This window comes from Nylanderia fulva, unplaced genomic scaffold (genome assembly GCF_048542155.1).
Source record: "Nylanderia fulva isolate GAGA-0341 unplaced genomic scaffold, ASM4854215v1 Scaffold18, whole genome shotgun sequence".
Classification (NCBI taxonomy): Eukaryota; Metazoa; Arthropoda; class Insecta; order Hymenoptera; family Formicidae; genus Nylanderia; species Nylanderia fulva.
The window spans coordinates 3,806,224-3,828,106 of NW_028190055.1; the positions used below are offsets into that span (position 1 = coordinate 3,806,224).

The 21,883-nt window shown below is 30.3% G+C and overlaps 1 protein-coding gene across 3 annotated transcripts; it reads right to left on the minus strand.

The window, feature by feature from the left end:
- Window positions 1–221: 221 nt before the first annotated feature.
- On the minus strand, window positions 222–21,815 carry LOC114935689 (calcium release-activated calcium channel protein 1). 3 transcript variants are annotated; one of them, XM_029308598.2, is made up of 4 exons: window positions 21,749–21,815; window positions 6,364–6,575; window positions 3,106–3,234; window positions 222–2,305 (listed from the first exon to the last, which is right to left on the minus strand). In XM_029308598.2, the coding sequence occupies exons 2-4, from the start codon at window positions 6,541–6,543 to the stop codon at window positions 1,781–1,783; spliced, it is 834 nt and encodes a 277-aa protein (XP_029164431.1). In that variant the 5' UTR covers window positions 6,544–6,575; window positions 21,749–21,815; the 3' UTR covers window positions 222–1,780. The 3 variants fall into 3 exon arrangements, with proteins under 3 accessions (XP_029164431.1, XP_029164429.1, XP_029164430.1); XM_029308596.2 differs by lacking the exon at window positions 21,749–21,815 and adding an exon at window positions 17,949–18,406; XM_029308597.2 differs by lacking the exon at window positions 21,749–21,815 and adding an exon at window positions 11,130–11,389.
- Between the last annotated feature and the right edge of the window lie 68 nt (window positions 21,816–21,883).

Sequence of the window (21,883 nt, forward strand, 5' to 3'; positions counted from 1 at the left end):
GGCAGCTATTACGAGGGCACGTTTCGGAGAAATAAACGGGACGGTTACGGTCAGATTTGGTACAAATGCGGCAGTAGTTATTATCAGGGCGCATGGTTAAACGATCGTTATCATGGAGAAGGGGTACTCATTCAAGGTATCGTATCGTTAGTTAAGAAAGAGAGCAGACATACACGTGGAACTTTTAAATTACGATTTCGCAAAATAAATTCGCTTAGAAATATTTGTAATTTTTTTCTTCTTTTAATTATATATTACATAGAGATAAAGAGTGATACATTTTTTCCCCAATTGCTTGATCTTATTCTCAATTTGCCGCGCACTGAAGCATATCAACTTTAAGCTCTCTTATATTAGTTTCTCTAGTTTAAGCGCGCTCGAGATACTTCTTATTTGAAAATTCATAAATATTTGTCCTAAAAAATATCCCCGTAGAAAACGGTAATCTTTACGAGGGTCAATTTATAAATGGCAAGAAGGAAGGTCGAGGAGTCTTCCATCACTTTGACAGCCATCAAGTCCAGAAGGGTCGTTGGGAGAATGACGTTTGCGTCAACAGCACGATAGAGGACATCGACTACTACCGACAATCAAGTTTATATCCAACGTTATTACATATTCCAAGGATAAATGGCCAAGCAGTGCCACATTTATAAGTGCATTACGTCATCTCTCTCGTTTACGTCTTCTATAATCGATTTAGGTGATATATACTTGTTACCAGTCCTTTCCGCATTTGCGGGAAAATATATAATGCGTACGTGCGATTTCATATATACTTCCGTTTTATTTTGGCCATCGCAACCCTGATTCGTGCGCCGGAAAAATATATACAAACAATAATACAACATATATACATTTGTTTATCATCATTGAAATATAACGAGTCTCAAAATTATTTACATTCGAGTCCCTCCTTCCCCCACGTTCCGATACATTTCTTAGGCAATCGTATGTACTTCAAAGTAATGTACTTACGCGATGAAATGTTGATTGTAAGTGAAATCGCTGCGCGAGATATTTAACTTTCTGAGTATCTTAATGGAAAGTTTATGCAACGCGAAACGTGTATATTATTCGTACGTGCTGGACAACCTGTTCGAGATAATTAAGAAATGTAAAACCTTCGCCGCATTTTTCGAAAATAAGCACGTTTTTTCAATAAAAAGATAAGTACATTTGACTACATAACCAGTCGCGTCACCCTCCGATAAAAGGCTATCACTAGCTAGTTCTTTAAGCTGCGTGTAACGCGGGTCACACAAGTATCTCCTTATCCTCAGAACGTATTATTCTTCCTACATTTAAGTCGCAACGCGAATGAAGGAATGTATTCTGTGTCTACATATGCAATGACGTTTTTATCGAACTTTATCAGCTACTGACATTGCGATATGCTTTTGTCGCATCTCCTCGTCAACGCGAGCGGAGTTTCATTGTACTTACATCTAATTTACATCACAGAGGACACGCGTATAAAAAGAAAAACACAAAAAGAAAAGAAAAAAGGAAGATTTTATCTGACCGAACTTTCACAACATTTGTAATATTTGCACGCAAAGTGCACGAAAATCATTTGTCATGTTCTTCGTGTATATAACTCGAGAGATTCGTTTCCCAGCGGGAGATCTTCGAGAGAAACATTACTTGTACTCATCGCAACGTCCGCATGATGTAACAAACAGATCTCCATTTCTCTTGCTTCGCCTATTTCGCATCATCTTTGCGCGTTCCTCGATCTAAGACAATCCAGACAATAGGCAAGATCGAGGAGACCAGTTCAAACGACATGTGTCATTCCGGTCCGCAGATTGACACCATTTCTGCTCTCCACATCCGTGGACTCGATCTGTTCTTTGAGTAACTCGAGTTCTCGTATACCAGATACTGTGACTTCGTACTTATGCGCGACTAAGCTCCGATAAAAGTGTATCGCGAACGCGAGGAAGATTATCAACACCGGTATCAGCACTATGCAAGCCGACCAGGCGGCCTCCTGCGAAAAGTCGTAAAACTTCACCCAGCAGAGTATCGCTATCTCTAGTAGAAATAACAGGAGGCCAAGCAACGTGGAGAAGGCCCACGCGATTTCGATGTACCAATGTAGACGTTCGTGTGGCGACTCGTGCACGAGACTTATGCTGTGCAGATTGCAGACGGCCTCGATGTTCGGTAATATGCATGTGGATATCATTAGAGCCAGCATATGAACGGCCACCAGCAGAGTCGTGCAGACGGCAAAGGCGATCAGCATCGCCGTAGGAACTTTCGTGGTTTCCGTCAGCTGTACTTCCACCATGGCAACCTGCAGAGACAATCTTTTTGATTTTTATCCCGATTATTATCGAGAATCGTAGAGACTATCATTTATATTCAGAGAGAATTTTATAAGAATTTCTCTGATTAATATTTTTACTACAATTAAAAATATTGATATCTACTACAATAAGAAAAATATAAAATATGTTCGATTAATTTTACTATGTTTACATATTAATTTTTTATTGTGGTAAACATTAATCAGAGAAATTCTTATAAAATTCTTCCATGATTACCATGATTTTCAGGGTAAGTTCTAAGAGAAAATTCTCTCCATGTATATTCAAAATTTTAAGTATATGTTACGATGTTTTGTAATATCAAATTTGCGTGACCCAGAAGGGATAAAATTGAAAAATATATACATATAAATAAATATAATTTAAATATAATTTAGGATATAATTTATAATTAATAATAGATATAATTAATAAAAAGCTACATTTGCTCTTTTTTAAAAATCTAAAATATTTAAATATAATTTTCTACAATTGTTTCTTTGTTCACGCAACCTGACGATATAAATATTTGCTTAAGCTCGCATATTTCGAGAATATGAATCATCTCTTCAACTCGCAGAAAATTTTTTTTCATAAACAACACAATAAATCCATGAAGTCTATATCATTTAAAATTGCATCTCATCACTTTGATTAATTATTGCAGCAGACGTATATTTATGAATAACCTTGAGAATATATTATAAGAGAGTCGTAATAAAACTTTGTCGCTGCTGATGAACGCTTGTAACGAAGGCTTCATTCATCTCTCGCGATGTTTCCTTACCATGGCGAAACCAGACAGCAGGGCCGACGTTTTACTGGACGCCTTGAGTTTGGCACGACTCAGCTGCAGTTTTCTCCAGGACAGGTAACTCGGTGTGTGAAGGCCATCCCCCGCTTGCGACATCGTCGACTGGCGAACAGAACGAACGCAAGGACGGCAAATTAGTTCGGACTGAGATGAAAAGGGTTTAATCAAGGACAATCGTAAAGTAAAAGCAGGAACGCGATTCTCGTTGTCATACGCCGGGCTAAAGCGTCTGCAACATTTAATCTTGCGATAACTTATCTACTAATCTTGCATAACTCTCCGATGAAAGCTTAAGCACGAATAAGAGAGAAAGAGAGAGAAAGAGAGAAGGGCACATACCGAAGATCGATGGCAACGTTGGTGCCAATGGGAGAACTTGCCAAAAGTCCCGCGTAGGACAAAAAAACCAATGGGTGCTGAACGAAACAAATAATAACGATAATTAATGAAAACATAGAAAAGAGAATACGAATGAAATGGAAGATCGAGAGACCGCATGCGTCTTGCGGGAAGTCTGGCAAGCAGAAAAGACGCACTTACACGCGCGTTTCAGGGAGCTGATGCATGCACTAATGAGAGACACACGTGACTTACGCGATGTTTTCTTATTTATCGGAAATATGTTGCTTTAACGGCGATCTTAAAATTTCTGGTTGTCAGCGAACGCGAGATTGCAAACTCATCAAGAAAAAAATAGATATTTTTTTAATAAAAATATTTTATAAAATATTTAATATTTAAATAAAAATATAATTAATATTAAAAAATATATTTGATCTTAAAATTTCAGCTTGTCAGTAAACGCGAGTTGTAAACTCATCGAGAAAAGAGTATATATAAACTTTTAATAACAATATTTTATAAAAGATAGAAATAATATTTAAATAAAAATATAATTTATGTAAAATATAATTAATATAAAAAAAATATATTCGATCTTAAAATTTCTGCTTGTCAGCAAACGCGAGTTGTAAACTTATCGAGAAAAAAATATATTTTCTTAATAAAAATATTTTATAAAATAATTAAATAAAAATATAATATAAAAAAATATTTTTTATACACATCTAAAATGTAAAATGCAAAAATATATAGAACAAAAAATAGTTTAAATTGACCAGGCACTCGATGAAATGTGCGAGATGAATGCGTTCGAATATTTCTGATACTCGCGTGACGATCTATGACGTATCCAAGTACGATAATCGACTATAATTATGAATGTAAATACAAACGCAATTAAATGATGATATTGGCGTTTCTTTTCTCGCTATAAAATGTTTCAAAAATGTATAACTCGTGTATTTAATATGTGTAAAAATAGTGACTAGTAACTGAGAAGGTGGCACATTTGTCATCCGATAACCAGACTTTCGTGTATTTAGTTAAAAGGAGATACGATTGACTTAAGCCTGTCAGTCTGTCTGTCATTTCGACAACTTGATGTGCAAGAAGTACGCATTTCAAGCACATCCTCGAGTGGTCGCATCAAAGCATTTTCTCGGATTATCATTTCGTCAAGTCTTTTCTGAACAATGTACATGTAATTACAAACGCAATACATGATTAGCGTACATACATTATAGCAATAAGTAGAAAGAGGAAGTATAGATACATGATGAGAGAGGAATATCGTATCTTACGTCATATTTTTAGATAAGAATATCACATATAATTGTCGTGAAACTCTCAACAATATAATGCAATATCTAAAAAAAACACGTATACATGCGATATTTTTTCAACGGAAACGGCTAATTAATATTTATTAATGCGCGAAGAATAATAAGAAGAATTTTACAATTTCTATCACCGTAATTAAACTGCAAAAATCGGCAAATCGTAGCAAGCTTATATAACAAACGCAAATACGTTCATATGAAAAAAATCTAAATTATAGTTATATATCAGTGCATGCATATAATAGATATTTTATTAATTTCAAATAAAAACACTTTATTTGAAAAGTACAATTCGCGACATGCAAATAAAAAAAAATATATACGAGAGTATGATATTATGATGTTATCGTTATGAATGACATCCGGATAATTATCAGTACGTAACACATTCAGAAACATTAAAAAACATTGTGCGTTCAAAGTCAAATGTAACAGCAGTAGGTATTCGAATACAACTAGAGGATTTTAAAGAGAAGCATGCACACACAGAGTCATCAAGATATTTATCGAAAGGAATTAAGCGCAATGAAGCTGATATCGATGCTCGATTGATCAGTCGAAAGATCAAAACGTTTGTTTTAAAGCTGCTTTAAAAAATATTTGTTATTACGAATCCGTTGAAAACAATTCTATGTATCTATGTGCGCGTATATACTGAAAAAAATGTATTAACTTGACTAAACCTTTCAACTAAATTACTATTGTTAAATATTTGTTAATTGAACATATATTAGTATTTAAGTCAAATATATACATTTTGTTAGATTTAATATGTTACATTTAATTTAAGATTTAATATGTTACATTTTTATATGTTCAATTAACAAAATAATATTTAGTTTAAAAGTTAACAAATTTTTTTCGATGTATATGTATGCCTAATTTAAAATATACAGTGTTATGACCCTACTTCCGAACATTTCAATTTTCTAGTCTAATATATCAGAATTGATAACAGGATAAGAGATGCTTTTTAATTAAAATAGGAAGAGTAATGTTTTAGTTAAAATGCTTTTGCAGCAGAAATTTTTGAGAAAAGCTTTAAATGATTTAACACGTTGTTTTGCAACAAGAGATGATAAAGTGTCTGTATAAGCGGTTTGCAAAAAAGTTTGCGAAAACAAAATAAGTTTGCTGATTCAGAAAAATAACACACGAGAATATAACAAAGCTTTTAATATATATCTCATTATGTATATATTTGAAGTATGAAACTTAAAACATGTTAATATTGATCTTGAAATTGGGGAAATATATACCTTAAATATTCAAATCAGGTCTTCTGAATATTCGCAGTGATAAAAATCATAGTCAATTGCCTCAAACCAAACGACGACGGAGACGATGATGATGACGACGAGTATGCAGACACCAGAAACGAGAATAGTAATGACACGAAGGACGGAAACAAATGACACAAATGGCATATAAGAACACGTGCAGCAGAGGATGGAGAACAGAGAGAGGATAAAAGATGTACGTCGCGTGGGAGAGGAGAAAAAGGATCCGCGACAAGGGTTCTACAGAGCGGGGAGATAGATGTACCGACCTGACAGTGGTGGTGATGCTCGTGATACGGCTTGTGAAAGCAGTGGCCGTCAGCGTTGCGCAGGTGTGCGTGCGCCACGTGGACGTGGATCGGCAGGTGCGAAGTAGGGGAAAGCACAGCTCCGCCGCTCTCTGCGGCAAACACTGTATTGCGTCCGGAGCTGGTTGACCATACGGACATCAGGCTCGATCCTCGCGTGTTTCTCTCCGGAGCTGTAACCAAACAATATTAATGTAGAACGTAGCCTTCTTCTGGTCACGCGCTACGTCTGCGTTTCAAAACAGCTGTTCGAAGCTGTCAAAATGTGATATATAAACACTGAAAAACAAATTAACTTGACTAACTTTTCAACTAAATATTTTCTTAACTGAACATATATAGAAATATTTAAATTAAATATAATATATTAAATCTAACAAAACATGTATTTAATTAAAGTAATTAAACACTAATATATGTTCAAACAGCTGTTCGCAGCTGTCAAAATGTTGGATATAAACACTGAAAAACAAATGGTTAACTTGATTAACTTTTCAACTAAATAATATTTTGTTAATTGAACATATAAAAATATTTAAATTAAATATAACGTGTTAAATCTAACAAAACATGTATTTGACTTATAGTAATTAAATACTATTATATGTTCAATTAACTAAATAGTAAGTTTTTTTTCAGTGAAGGAAAAGCGCAATGTAAAATAAAAATTTGTATTTACGAGAAACGATAGAGGCACACGTAGATATTAAAAACTGATATTATTTTATTTTTACAGTTGTTTCAAACACATTAGACGTCTAATAGTGCTCGATAAGAAAAAATGCCAATATTTAATATTAACGACAAAAGCATTATGTAAATTACACTTCAGTTTTCGCTGCATATTTTATATTTTCTTATATATTTATTAATATACCTATAATTTAATATTAATATATAATAATACACGGAGAGAATTTTCTCTTAGAATTTACCCTGAAAATCATGGTAATCGTAGAATATGATGTTGAAAGAATTTTATAAGAATTTCTCTGATTAATATTTATTGCAATAAAAAATATTAATATAGGTACATAGTAAATTTTACTATATACATAGTAAAATTAATCGACTATATTTTATATCTTATTGTAGATAAGATATTAATATTTTTAAATTCTAAGATATTAATATTTTTAAATTCTAAGAGAAAATTTTCTCTGTGTACTACACATATAATTATTTATATATATTATATTAATTTAATATCTTATACTCTATAATCTTTTATATTATAGGTATAGTAATATTGTTCTTCAGTTATATTATAACTTTAATATATCAGACGATTTAAGCTTTGTAATAGAAAGTAATGCGTACAAAGACCCTGCTATAGGAGAACTCGAGAATTTCTCCGCTCTTTATTTTAAATCGCATTAATCTTGATTGTTCTCATCTTCATTTCAACGAACATCATAATAGCCTTTAATAATGTAGGACATCATAATAGGCGCTAAAGAAAGTGACATAAAATTGTCGCTGACACTGAGTCAGCGCTTCAATATGTTTAATATGATGGTATTTTATAACATTTGACGAAATTTAATTTCAAAATATTAATTTCGCCGACGTGTAATAAATTATACAAATCTGAAATGCGCGTGAACAAATTGCCTTCTTATATTTTGACGCGCCAAGAAAAATACAGCTAATAAAGGCGGATATATCCTTAGGTCATTTTTGTGTTATCAGTTTGTCATTAATTTTGTGCGGTCTGGGATTCGGCGTTTAGAATAATAAACAACGGAGATTCCGCGACGCGATGTCGCGAAACGTGTCACGCTGCTCGATTTGCTTTAACAAGCACGCCAATTAAACCGCTCATGCGAGACGTACACATTGAGAAAGAGAATCTTCTGCCAGAGCGATCGAAAATCTGCAATAGATGCTGGCGAACATATATAGATAGATAGAATTTCTCAAGTAAGGACATAATTAGAATAATTTTATTGACGCTTTGATCCATCATATGCAATGAGAGTTGCTTTCGAACATCTATACAAAGAGATTTTTCTCTTACAATTAGAATTGAAAATTATGGTAATCGTGAGACAATATATTTTTTGGAAGAATTTTAATATAAGTTATTTAACACATACAAAATATTATTATTTATCACAATTAGACATAAAATATGTTCGATTAGTTTTACTATGTACATATTAATTTTTATTCTGGTAAATATTAATCAGAGAAACTTTTAAAAAATTCTTCCAATATTGTCCCAAGATTACCATGATTTTCAGAGTAAATTCTATATATGATAAAATTCTTTCTGTATACTCGTTACAGAATAGTGAAAGAAATCTTTAGTTCTTCTTGTCAGATTAATCGATCAAACATTACTCCAACATTAATCCACTTTGACAAGTGGATTTTCACACGCGATCGAAGGACGAAAAAAAGAAATATATGTGAAAAACATGTACAGAACGTAATAAATTAAATATATGCATACACATGTGCTGTACATGCGTGTTATCTCTCTTACTTAAGGGACTCTAACTTGAGAATGACATGTGACTCCGTAAATTTATGTGTTCGCTGCATTCGCATACGTCGGATGTTTCCTTGTAATACGTGCAAGGTCAAAAATGTAATACATGCTCGCGAAAAGCGGTCTGGGTCAAATGTTGAAAAGGATTGCTCGATCTGATTGTGAGCGCACAATTATAGTTGAAGTAAAATGTAAAAAAAAAAAATATTAAATGACGCAATCTTTTCAGCATCTATAGAGAAAATATTTTAATTTGTGCGATTTTTTAATACAATATATATTTATATCTTGGAAAGAGAAACTTCGACATAACTAATCTAAAGTAAAACTTGATTTTAAAGCTTATAATTTAAATTTTATGGGTAAAAATGTGATCAATGTTTCTACACCCATTTCTATTCCCATTTCTCTTTATTATATATCATTTACATTTATTTTATTTCTTTTTGTTATTGTTTTATCCAATTTTGAAAACAAAAAACAAATTAATCTGAAAAAGTTTAATTATATACAATCTCATGAGATCATTTATTATTAAATTTAAAATCGATATTTTTCTATTCTTTTATTTACAAACCAACTGATATTTAAAAGTTGCATGATAATAATTCATAATTCATAATTGATAATTAATATTTATCTACACGACCTTTAATAGACACGAATGAGAGATTAATCGCAAATTGAATTACATAAGTAATTGCAAATAACATGTAGATATAAAAATAGTAAAGAATTGTATTATTATATAAACATAAATTATATTATTATATATTGTCACTTTTTATGCTTTTTATATATTTTTTTCTTTTATTTTATTCTTAAGATATATAGAAATATTTGATATATAGACAATTATAGAAGAATAATTTTGATGTAATCGGCCAATGTGTTTCCTGTTATTTTGTAATTTATTTAACCTGTTTCATCTTGCGAATAACATCAATGTTTACAAATACGTTTTATTGCGTCTCGAGAATTACAGTTTTAAACACTGATTCATTATAAAACTTGTGTAAACGTTCGCGTATAATTCGCATTGTTAATCATAATCGCTCTTAGCATTCGCATAATCCTACTTTTTTCGTGTATGATGATGTAACATTTAAAAATCTCTTTATACAAATAAACTTAAGAAGAATAATCGCGTATCATCTTTTTCGACCATATATCTCAAGTCTGATTATTTATTACTCTTTAAGTATATCTATTACTATTATTTAAATGTGCTAATGTAATTTTAATCATAAAAAATCCGATAATATATGCGCGATAAAATATAAAATTGTCATAATAATATATGCAGAATGCAATATGATAAATATTTTTTTTATTTCCTCTATACTTCACTGAAACAAAAAACTATTGATTTAAAAATATATTTAAAGTAAATATTAATTTAAATAGTACTATTTACTCATTTGTTCTGTTTTGAAAAAGGATTTCTTATATATCAAATCAGTATTTTTTCGTGGAAAATCAATATTATTAGTTTCAAATAAATGATGTAAAAGTACTATTTAAATAAGTATTTAAAATTCATAGTTTTGTTCAGTATTCTTTTAATTTTTAATTTTCTTTTTTTTTAATTTCCCACTTCTATCATTCTCTGCTCCCCTTTCCTTTTTTAAACATCGCTGCCAGCACTTTGACCCTCCGCTGTTTATTACGCCACTGATGGTACCCAACATACAACAAATCGTTATATACGTAACCCTCCCGCCTTGTCGGCGGCGAATCCGGCAGCGGAGGACAAACATAGACGCGAGGCGGCGAGTCTCGTCCTCGTATTCGCGATGCAGCCGGCCGGGCGAAAGTGAGTTGTTTCCATTTTCTCATAAAAACTATAGGATATCGGTCACATCGCCACGCGGTCACCGTTGCCAATACCGTGCATGTTTAATACCGTGCGTGCCAATATCACTAAAAATACGGACCTAAGAACGCCGGCCGTATCGCATGATCCCCCGCCGTTGCAGCCAGCTAGTACGGAATTAAATCGCGATTAATGCAATCGGAGGCGCGACCGCCCGATGACGACATATAGATCATTAACTAGCAGCTAATTACGATATTATTCTCGCGCAATCTTCCACGATTATGCGTCGCAGGATTATAATATCGCGATTCAATACAAGAAAAAGTTACGAAAAATTACAAAATGAGGTCGCGCATCGATGATAAGAAATGTGACAGGTCGTCACAAACGAAAGAAAAAAAAGAAAATTACCTTTCTCGGGACGAGAACTTTTAAACGTCGCGAAGTCATGATGGATCTCGAGCAAGATCCTTTTCTTCTCGAAAAATGTGTCTCCATCCGCGACAACTATCGCATAATTGATTCAGTAATTCGCACACACAAATGACAAAAAACGGGGATAACCCGCCACTTTTCGTTCGCGTGTCAAAAATCAACGCGCGCGCGCTTAAAAACACTCACAACTAAACGATGCTCACCCGAGGGACACCGACCGGCGACTGATGAACGAGCGTGCGACGCGCCGACGAGCGCGAGCGACGCGTCATCCGAGCGCGCCCGAGTTCGGCCGAAGATCCCCGAGCTGACGCGACGCGTCAAGCGCGCGAATTTGCCGCGCACATCTGACCTCTGTGACACATGTGTGCGTAGTACGTGCATTGAAAAAAAAATTTTATTCTTCACTAAATCTTTCATCTAGATATTATTTTGTTAATTGATGATATAAAAATATTTAAATTAAATATAAAATATTAAATCTCTAATGTATTATTATTGCAAATATTCTTGTTCCGAGATCAAATTAAAATCTAGATCCCACCCTTATCTTTTTTAAAAATGGCAAAATCAATCGGAAATACTCGAGATTTTTTGTTAACATCGTAACTATATAATATAATCTATATATAATATATGTAGTAATAAACAATAAAAGTATTACATATATATATGTATGCTATACTATATGTATGCTATAAAAAAATGTTATACATATAAAGTACATTCTTCTATTTGATCATCATTCTTGGTCAAAGCAAGCATCCAGATTCTAATTTGTGAAGGTTTCTAATTCTTACAATTTATTGATCGATATAATGCAATGTAAGAATGAGGAAGAAATATATGATTATGATAATGTAAAGCAATCTAAAAAAAATAAACGATACGTGATGCAGGTAAGGATATACATGTTCTTTTGAGTTTCTTATTTTTACGAATAATCAATGTATTCATTCCTTTTTTATCTTATCGCGCGATCGTTAGTTTTATCCTTCAACTATTTTTAGAAAGAGTAATATTATATTTCAAAGGAGACAAATATTCACATAGAAAAAGAAAAATTATTACTTTTAATCTTTCGATTGATCGTTTTTTTTATTCTCTCATATCAAATATCGTTATTAAATAATGATGTTACGACGCTAATTTTTTATTTCACATAGTTTGCGTTTTATTATGCATTGCCTTATTTGTAATACATATTGCCCATACGCGTTAAGAAAAGATAACGTTTGTTGCGTCATGAAAGATAGGCCAATATTTTCGAAGATGTTAAGCACATGTTTATTTTATGCGACTGTTTAAATTGTAATAGTAAATATATATACACATGAATTATACGTAGCAAACATGAATACAAATAATACACACCACTTTTTGTGTGTAATTTGTCCTTTTAAATGTATTTGCACATATTTTCAGAAGATTAAAAACAAAAATAGCAAAGATAAGATGTATCTCATTTGTAGCGGAAGAAGGAAATGATTTTTTATATAAATTTCATGTTCATAAACAACGTTATGATTACGCAAGGATATTAAATCTCTCGGATTGACGTAACTTTGGTATTTCCGTAGAATATTGTTCGTTTGTAGAATTTGATCATACCACGAATACTGTACTTTTTAGAATTTTAAAGAAGAATATAAATTCAGGTCGCTCTTCAGCTTATTAAATAAAATAGAATAGGAAAATTACAAAGAAATACTACGTAATTTTACATTCACTGAATTTACAATACTTTATAATCAGAAAGTGGAAGTTTTATATATTTTTAAAAAATTCAATCTTTTAAAATTCAATATCGTATTGTCTGAGGAAAATATAGAGACAAAATTTTAAAATATACTGTACATTTAACTAAAATAAGTAAACATTATAATATCTAATTGTCGCATACAAAAAGTATACAATTTTATTTTAATTCTGCATTCATTGATAAATAATTGAAGTGAATCGTTTAAAAAGAGCTAATAATATTATGCAAGTAATATAATTTTATCCATCAAATTTTAGAATATTTTTTAAGATTTTTTTTTATATTAAAATAAAATAATTTTCTAAAAATTCAGAAATGTTTATACAAATATTTTAAAGAAATATCCGTTATTTACATTATTTACATCCTATTTATATAAAAAGGTATTTCAATCATATCGTTGATACATTTTTATGTAAATATGATGTAAGTATATAATATCTCTTTAAATAATTATATATGTAGATATTTAAGGTTTTTTAAAAAAATATTTATCTTTCTGTTAATAAAAGTAATATAGGATAAAATACAAGAACTAAATATTACATGAAAATATAAAAAAATATGACTTTGTTTCTACGCATTAAAATGACATTTAAGGCGCCTACACCTTTATTTATCGACTCTAATCCAAACAAAATATTTTATTATTTCATTATTTTTTTAAATGATGAACTTTTCTCACAATAGTCACAATATGTCGAAATTCATTTTCCTATACTTGCCATCTTACAACACACAGTGCTGTGCGTAGTTACTCAAATAATCATTTTCTATAGATAATTTTATTGTCAAGTTGTACAGATATTATAGTGTTACGAAAGACGTACAGCTAAAAATATGTACGTGGAATTTTTTTGAAGACGTACAACTAAAAATATGTACGCGGAATTTTTTTAATTTACGAAGCTGTTTAAGAAAATACTTTAACTAACATTTCAGTATGTCAAATGTGATATCAAAAGAGTAATTAAAATAAAGAGTTTCCAAAAAGTATACACGATTATCGCGAGGTTTAATTATTCCTATATTGTCTTTTATTCTAAAATTCTAAATTATCATGATTTTGATATACAAGTCTAACACATAAGATATAGATTGTCATTCAAAACTTGTCTGAACTCATAAAATATTTTTTTGACTTATATTTTTTTTCGATTTATACTTTATCAACCCTTTATTCGCACATTTATTTTCAATTATATGTATATCTCTTTATATTTATACACTGAAAAAAAGTTGTTAACTTGACTCGTTCAATTAAATATTATTTTGTTAATTGAACATATAGAAATATTTAAATTAAATAAAACATGTTAAATTTAACTAAACGTGTATTTGATTTAAATACTCTTATATATGTTCAATTAACAAAATAGTAAGAATAATTCTAGCAAGCAACTAAAGAAAACAAAATAATCGATCAAGGTGGTATGACACGAATAAAGAAATAAAAAATTCTATCAAAAATTTAAATTTTATGATTAAAATATACATATACAATTTTATTAGATTTTAATAAAAATATTAAACGATTTGAAAATTATATCGTGTTATTTTACACTTTTCTCTATAGATTTTAATATATTCTCAATATTAAAAAATATATATATAAAATAAATAATGCATAAATATATACATACATATGTATATGTTACATCTATACATCTATACATGTGAAAAAAAATGTTTATGCTACGAAATTGTGTCAGTCGCTATTTTAACTAAACGATTCATAGTACAATATAAACGTATATGAGTGCTCTAGTTTAACATCAAAAGACAATAACTCTAAAATAACCTAGCTTCCTTCTCACACATCAGAGATAAGTGCAGTATAAAATTTATATTTACGTATTGTAATCAGAGGAATGCGCTCATGTTACATATTACATTTTTGAGAATATTATTCACCCATCGATTAATAAGACACCTACACCTGTCGCGCAATAGCTGACGCGACAGAATGGAATCCATTCTGGACTAGCCGCAAAGTGGTCGTTTCGTTACGAGAGAGAAGGAGACCGGCACGGATATCTCTATTTAGATCTCTCCCCGATGGGCAGACGTCCAGGACGCGGTTGCCTACTTTGAGAGACGTCGATGAGAGGTAGTCAGGGTCAGGGTATCCCCTGGTAGCCTAATTGCAGTCGGTTAGGTCAGTCTGAGCTATTTAACGCCTTCGAGATCGAGATACACGTCCTTGCGGATGAGAAATATCAGAAGAATATACTGAGTGTTTTTGCTACTTTCTTTTCTTCAGATTAGAAAAACGCCGCGAAAAAATTTTAAGTTCGAATTTAATAGTTTGTACACTGAAAAAAATTGTTAACTTGACTAAATCGTCCAACTAAATATTATTTTGTTAATTGATCATGTAAAAATATAACATTAAATCTAAGAAAACGTAGTATATTTGACTTAAATACTAATATATGTTCAATTAATAAAATAATAATTTAATTGAACGGTTTAGTCAAGTTAACAATTTTTTTCGGAATATAAACGATAGTCCATTGTGAACATAACAATATTATTTTTTATTAGAAATAGATATGTTAATATGCTGTTGCAGTATAAATTATTGCGCACTGAACGAAGTTTGATATAATAAAATATGAAAAGGTGCATGGAAAATAAAAAAAAGAGAGAATCCAGTTTGCATATTTATATCGTGATAAAATACGATATAGACATAAAACCAGGATGTGATCAAAATTCTAAAATCATAATAATAATTCATGGTGATACAGAGAGTCCTGAGCACTTAAATTTTTTTTTGGTTCAGAATTGTGTCTATAGATTTGAATGTTTCCCTCTGATCTGATCTTCGTCAATGCCAATAATAAATCACGGATATTCTCCAAAAATCCAATTCGTTTCGCAATTTAACGGAAGGATCATCCTGCTTACGAAAGCCTATTATACGACCTCGTTCAAACTCCGTTAGTTAATCGAATAATATACGATTATATCTGTCAGCTCTATGACGAACATTTTGTAAAGTAACACGTAATAGCTTAATCGACTGTTCTTGTAACGGTACAAGTACCGATATGTTATTAATGTATAATCTTTACTCTACTCTGTATCACCATAAGCTGTTTTCATCTTGAAGTTTTAATCATAACATTGTCTGCCTTCTCTCACGGCTAATATAATTATATATATATAATTATATATATATATATATATATATATATATATATATATATACATTAGAATTTTTTACAATATTATTATGAAATGTGTAAAAAATTTATTATCGTTCATTCATAAATTCATTATTGAAATATTTTCATTAGCTATTTGGATATGAATGTTCTGAACATTGAAAATTAGCCGCAAATGTTAAAATTGCGTGCAAAAGATAGTCTCTGATGATGAGAGACAAAATTTTAAACCAATTAAATTCATATAATTCGTAAATAAATTCTATTGCATCAGATCTTTGAATTAGTGTATGCATTTCAAAAAGCATTATAGTTTATAATACAAAAATATATTCAAATATTTTTAATAAAAAAATTAATGGTCTTTTAAAAAAATTAATGAAGTCTCCATATTATGTTATTATTATGTTCACAATAAAATTCAAACTGTTAAATTTATCTCTCTTCTAAAAAATTAAAAAAATTATTTGTAGGACACCTTTCTTTGAACAAAGTATTCGCTAAATTATCTATAATATTTACTATATCTATATAGTATATTATGCGCGTTATTATTCAAAACAAATCTATCATAAATGAGGTAATTTCGAGATATAAAATTTCACATATCAATTTGATTAATGTTTTCTATAAAAACTCATAAAAACCCGAATCAATAAATCACATTATCCTGGAGCTCTTTCAGTGTAAGATGATTGGACTTTAAAGCTACTTAATCAAACGCTAAATCATGTTGATCCCAAATGATTCATATGTCATGGTAATCTTGATTTCCCAGACACAGTTTGCATTAGCAATCTTGCGTTATGAGTTACGGTGAATTGATAAAAAAAGAAGTTTGGATCTACAGGCTACGTTCCTTTTGATATATATCATATATTTTATGCCTTTAATTTGCAATATTTATTACCTTAATTCATTTTTTCTGTTTTCTTTAAATACAATTTTGGATTAATCTGAGCATTCCTGACTCATTACATTTTTAAGGTACAAAAATAAACCGAAAATATGCAATTATTTCGAATATAACTCCACGAATCATAATAAATATGTATACAATGCAGGTCTTAATTAAGGCCACCAGATCTATGTCTTCCTTTATGTGCGCGCAATTTACTCATAACATCTAGAGAAAGATCTCGAAATTTTTCGAAAACTTGGCCTTATCAGCGTTGTAACGCGATAGAAATCACATATCGTTACGTTGACAACCTATTATTCGCGATATCCTGTTATTGCACGGACTTACGAGAAATCATACAAGTTGTTTTGAGACCGCAAAATCTGTCTTCCGCGTACTTGTATGAATCAAGCTATAGTCTCTGTTTTGATTTTGTTCCCGCGCTCGATATCGAAAAGGATCTGGCGCAAATTTGTTCGAACGCGGAGAAAAATAAATAATTCTGATTCGCAAGCTCTTTTCAGAAATAATGTTATTATTATGATAAATTTATCTGCGGTGGAATTGTTATTGCGTCGGTATCTTGAAAAAATCACATGATATTCGATAATTTAACATACACATCTATATTTTATTCCATACGTGAAACAATGGAAAATTAAATTCTATAGATAATGATAAAAAGATAATAAATTTTTAATTCTCGTTCAGCCTTTTTCTTCGATTTAAAAGTTTATAATCTTTCGATGCACATATTTCAAACAATATGCACAATAATATACAAATAATAATTTTAAAAAATTAATTGAATTTATCATTGAGTTTATCATTATTTAATAATTGATGATCATGAAAATGAGCAAAAAAATTATATAATTCATTTTTTGTATCTATATTATATATTTGCAGAATAATCGATTGATCAATCTTGTTTCTGATAAATTTTTCAAAAAACTTACAAGAACCGGAATCATTACGGCGACGAGGTTCCATGTTAATAAACAGCTACGGAAAAAAGCACGCGATGACAGATGACAGGTCGTGACACTAGCAATCAGAGTTAATCAGGGTACGAGTTCTGCGTACATCCATTATCACGTATCAGAAATAGAGAACCCAAAACGCGACGGGGGGTTCAAAATCAAATTCGACGAATTGTGCAAATAAAACACAGATAGTTTGTACGCCACTCGCTGAGTTTCTATCATTGCGAGATAAATATAGAAGTATGGGGAAAAGCACCGGCGCGAATTCTGCCGAAACGCGTACTGACGCTCGCAATTAGTCGCCCGAGGACTTTTAGCACTCAAACTAACGGGGCACTCCCGTTAGAGAGAGCACTCACGTGAGAGAGAACCGCTAATCGGAAGAGCGAAAGAGAAATGCTCCGCGTTGCGCTCGCGAGCGTCGACTGGCGATCTCGAAAGCGCAGGAGAATGAATACCTGACGTGTAGTTTGCGCGCTGAATTCTCGCGTGCGCTCTCTTATCGCGTGTCACGCATGATGACAACGAATCACTGTCACGGCGATTACTGTCTCACGATAACGGCCGACGATAACTGTTTAATCGCTTTACCGCGAGTTACGAGATACGTTGGTACGAGTCCTGGCACATCCAGGTACATGAATATGGAACGTGTCACATGTATGATACGAGAATAGATTAACTGTAGGAAAATTTCGGAATTCTTTTTTAATGTATACGATGAATATCTAAGATGTTTCAAGTTCAAAGCAACGTTTCCTGTATTTTTATTCTTTTAAATATTACGATAAAACGAGAGATTGCACAGAGAACATTTTCTTTTAAAATTTACCCTGAAAAATTATAGTAATCATAGGACAATATAATATTGAAAGAATTTTATAAGAGGTTCTCTGTGTGATTAAAATTGACTACAATAAAAAATATTAATATCTTATTATGTTCGATTAATTTCATTATGTACATAATAAAATTTACTATGTACATATTAATATTTTTTATTGTGATAAATATTAATCAGAGAAATTTTATAAAATTTTTCTAAGAGAAAATTCTAAGAAAATTCTCTCCTTGTGCAAATTAAGAAATGTTTGGTACATATATTTTTGTGTAAATTTTGTAGAAATTTAATAATCTCAGTTATTCCGCTAAAAAAATGATTATTATTTATTTTCTTCTTTACTAAAAATCTCATAAAAAGTTCATTATTATAGTATCATTAATAATTAATAATAGTTTGATAAAAAATATTACAGTTCCTAAAATGTATCTCATATCAGATTAGAACGAACTACATTGTTATTTCTAAGCATTCAACCGTCTGTCATTTAAATATCAAAGTTCAATCTTTACGTCACCACATCATGGTAATTATATAGAAAAAAAAACGAGTCTCTTGTCTTGGAAAAGAAATCGATAATCATCACGACAAAATATTTGTTCTAACAATAAGATACATATATATACACACGTATAAATACATAATGTATAATAATAACTAATAATACAATAAAAATGACGTTATAAACTGATGTTAAAAAGTCTTGTCATTAACAATATTATATAAAATGTCATATAAATCTATAAGTATATTTTTTAATATAAAGCACGTTACTAAACCCACATTTGTTTTTATTATTATAAATAAACAGAAAAATATTTTTCGTGCGTCTGTTTAAATCTATTAAAATCTAAACTAAATCTAAATTGAAATGGAATCATCTCTAATAATTTTCAAACGTCTCAATAAATCAGAATCTATCCTTAGTCACACCACACACACACATATAATATATGTATTTAGAAGTCAATTTTCGCGTGTTCAGCGTCAATTGAAATTATATCGATTTGAATTTCTGCGTCGCAAATTTCTGTTTCTTCAACATGCATGACGAATGCGTCAATCAATCAATCTCAGTTTTTGTTACGACAGCTAAGTTTCAGCGTGTCTAATCTGACCTTTTTTGCTGTTTTTTTATTCTATCCTTGGCTTATGTTAAATTAATGCATTATTAACGATACACTTTTACCGAAAATAATGAATTACCTCGATGCTTTTTTATCTTTCTCCAATAATTTTACGTAATACACGTCTCGATAATCACGCGTTTTCTTTGTAATTTAATCTTGTAAAGTGAAACAAAATATAAAATCAGGATGAAAACTTTTATTAATGTTTCTCACTGTTCGTTCTAATTAATCGAATTTGACGTTGATTTAAAAGTCATCATTTTTTAACTAGAAAAATTTTTAAAATGCAAAAAATAGCAGAGCATTGTTACAAAGCGACACTTTTTAATGAAATAGCGCCACTTTATCAACATTATATTATTGAGATAATTAATAGCGGACACGTAATTAAACATAATTTTGCCGAGGCATAATTAAATTGCGTAAGTATGTCACTTGATGATTATTTATATTATAATAATTCTAATTATATATAAAATTCTTTTCGGTTTTGATGTCATCCCAGATAGCACAAGCTATTCGAAAAGAATTTATTTGTATGTCACCAATTTTGAGTCCCTTTTCAAATACGTATTTCCCTAAATATGTATTTGAAAAGAGACTCAAAATTGGTGACATACAAATGAATTATTTTCGAATAGCTTGTGCTATCTGGGATATTTGCATTTCTACGATAGTTTATGTCGCAATATGATAAAAATAGAAATACGTGATTGGTCACATATATTTGAAACTGTTTAATTCGTAAAATTAAATATATAAATGTAAATGGATAAATGTAAATGTGCAAATATAAATAAGCAAATTTAAATATGCATTTGTAAATAAAAATATAAAATGAAGTATCTAAATCATTGTCGATTTTATATATATTGTAAAGTTATATAAATTGTAAAGAGTTATATAAATCCAATGAGAAATGACTTTTTGTGAATATACATTCACAAAAAGTCATAATACAGTTTTAATATGAAAATTCAATATATTTTATATGATATATACTTAATATATTATATTTACTATATATTTAATATATTATATTAAATAAAATTATTTAATATTAATATATATACATATATATATATATATATATATATATATATATATTTATAAATTATATATTTTATATAAAATATATGAACTAAATATATGTATATAAAATTATATTAAAATATATATATTTTATATAATTTTATATATATATATATAATATTAATTTTATATAAATAATTTTATAAATTAGCATAAGTATGTGCATAGTGATTTGAGTGACTGATGTTTCACGTTAAAGTCGCATATATAAATGTGCTTTTTTTCTTTCAGAAAAAAAGAATCATTAAAATTTTATATAATTAAAACTACTATTATATATATATATATTATACATATCTAATTAATTAAAACAATTTATGAAATATGTCGAATATGTTCGTAGGAAAAATGATTTGCAAAATACAACTGATATAATCTCATCACATCACATATTAATTTAGACAGCATAATTAATAAAAAATAGTAATAATTCTTTGTTTTCAAAAATGCAAGCATGCAAGTTCTTTCTCGTGAAATATTCACTCTAGCGTTGTCAATGACGTTTTATACCAGAGAAACACATAACATAACCTATATACAGACGCGACTGAAAAAAACTTTATTCGTTTCGCAACCAAATTTGTCTGTGATTAATGCGAAATCTCAGTTTCGCAAAAAACTAAATGTGTTTCCTATAAAATCTACATAATACACGAGCACACGTGTATTTAATGCGTCAGGCCAAGATTAAAAAAAAAGAAATAACTTACGGGAAAGGTGTTGGCCGACCTCGCGCCCTTAAAGCCTCGATGTTGCTTGTTCGTCCGTGAAATTTGTGTTCGGTGTCGATCGAAGACCACGACGATGATCTGCCGACTCGCATGCTTGGCCAGCACGAAGCGCGG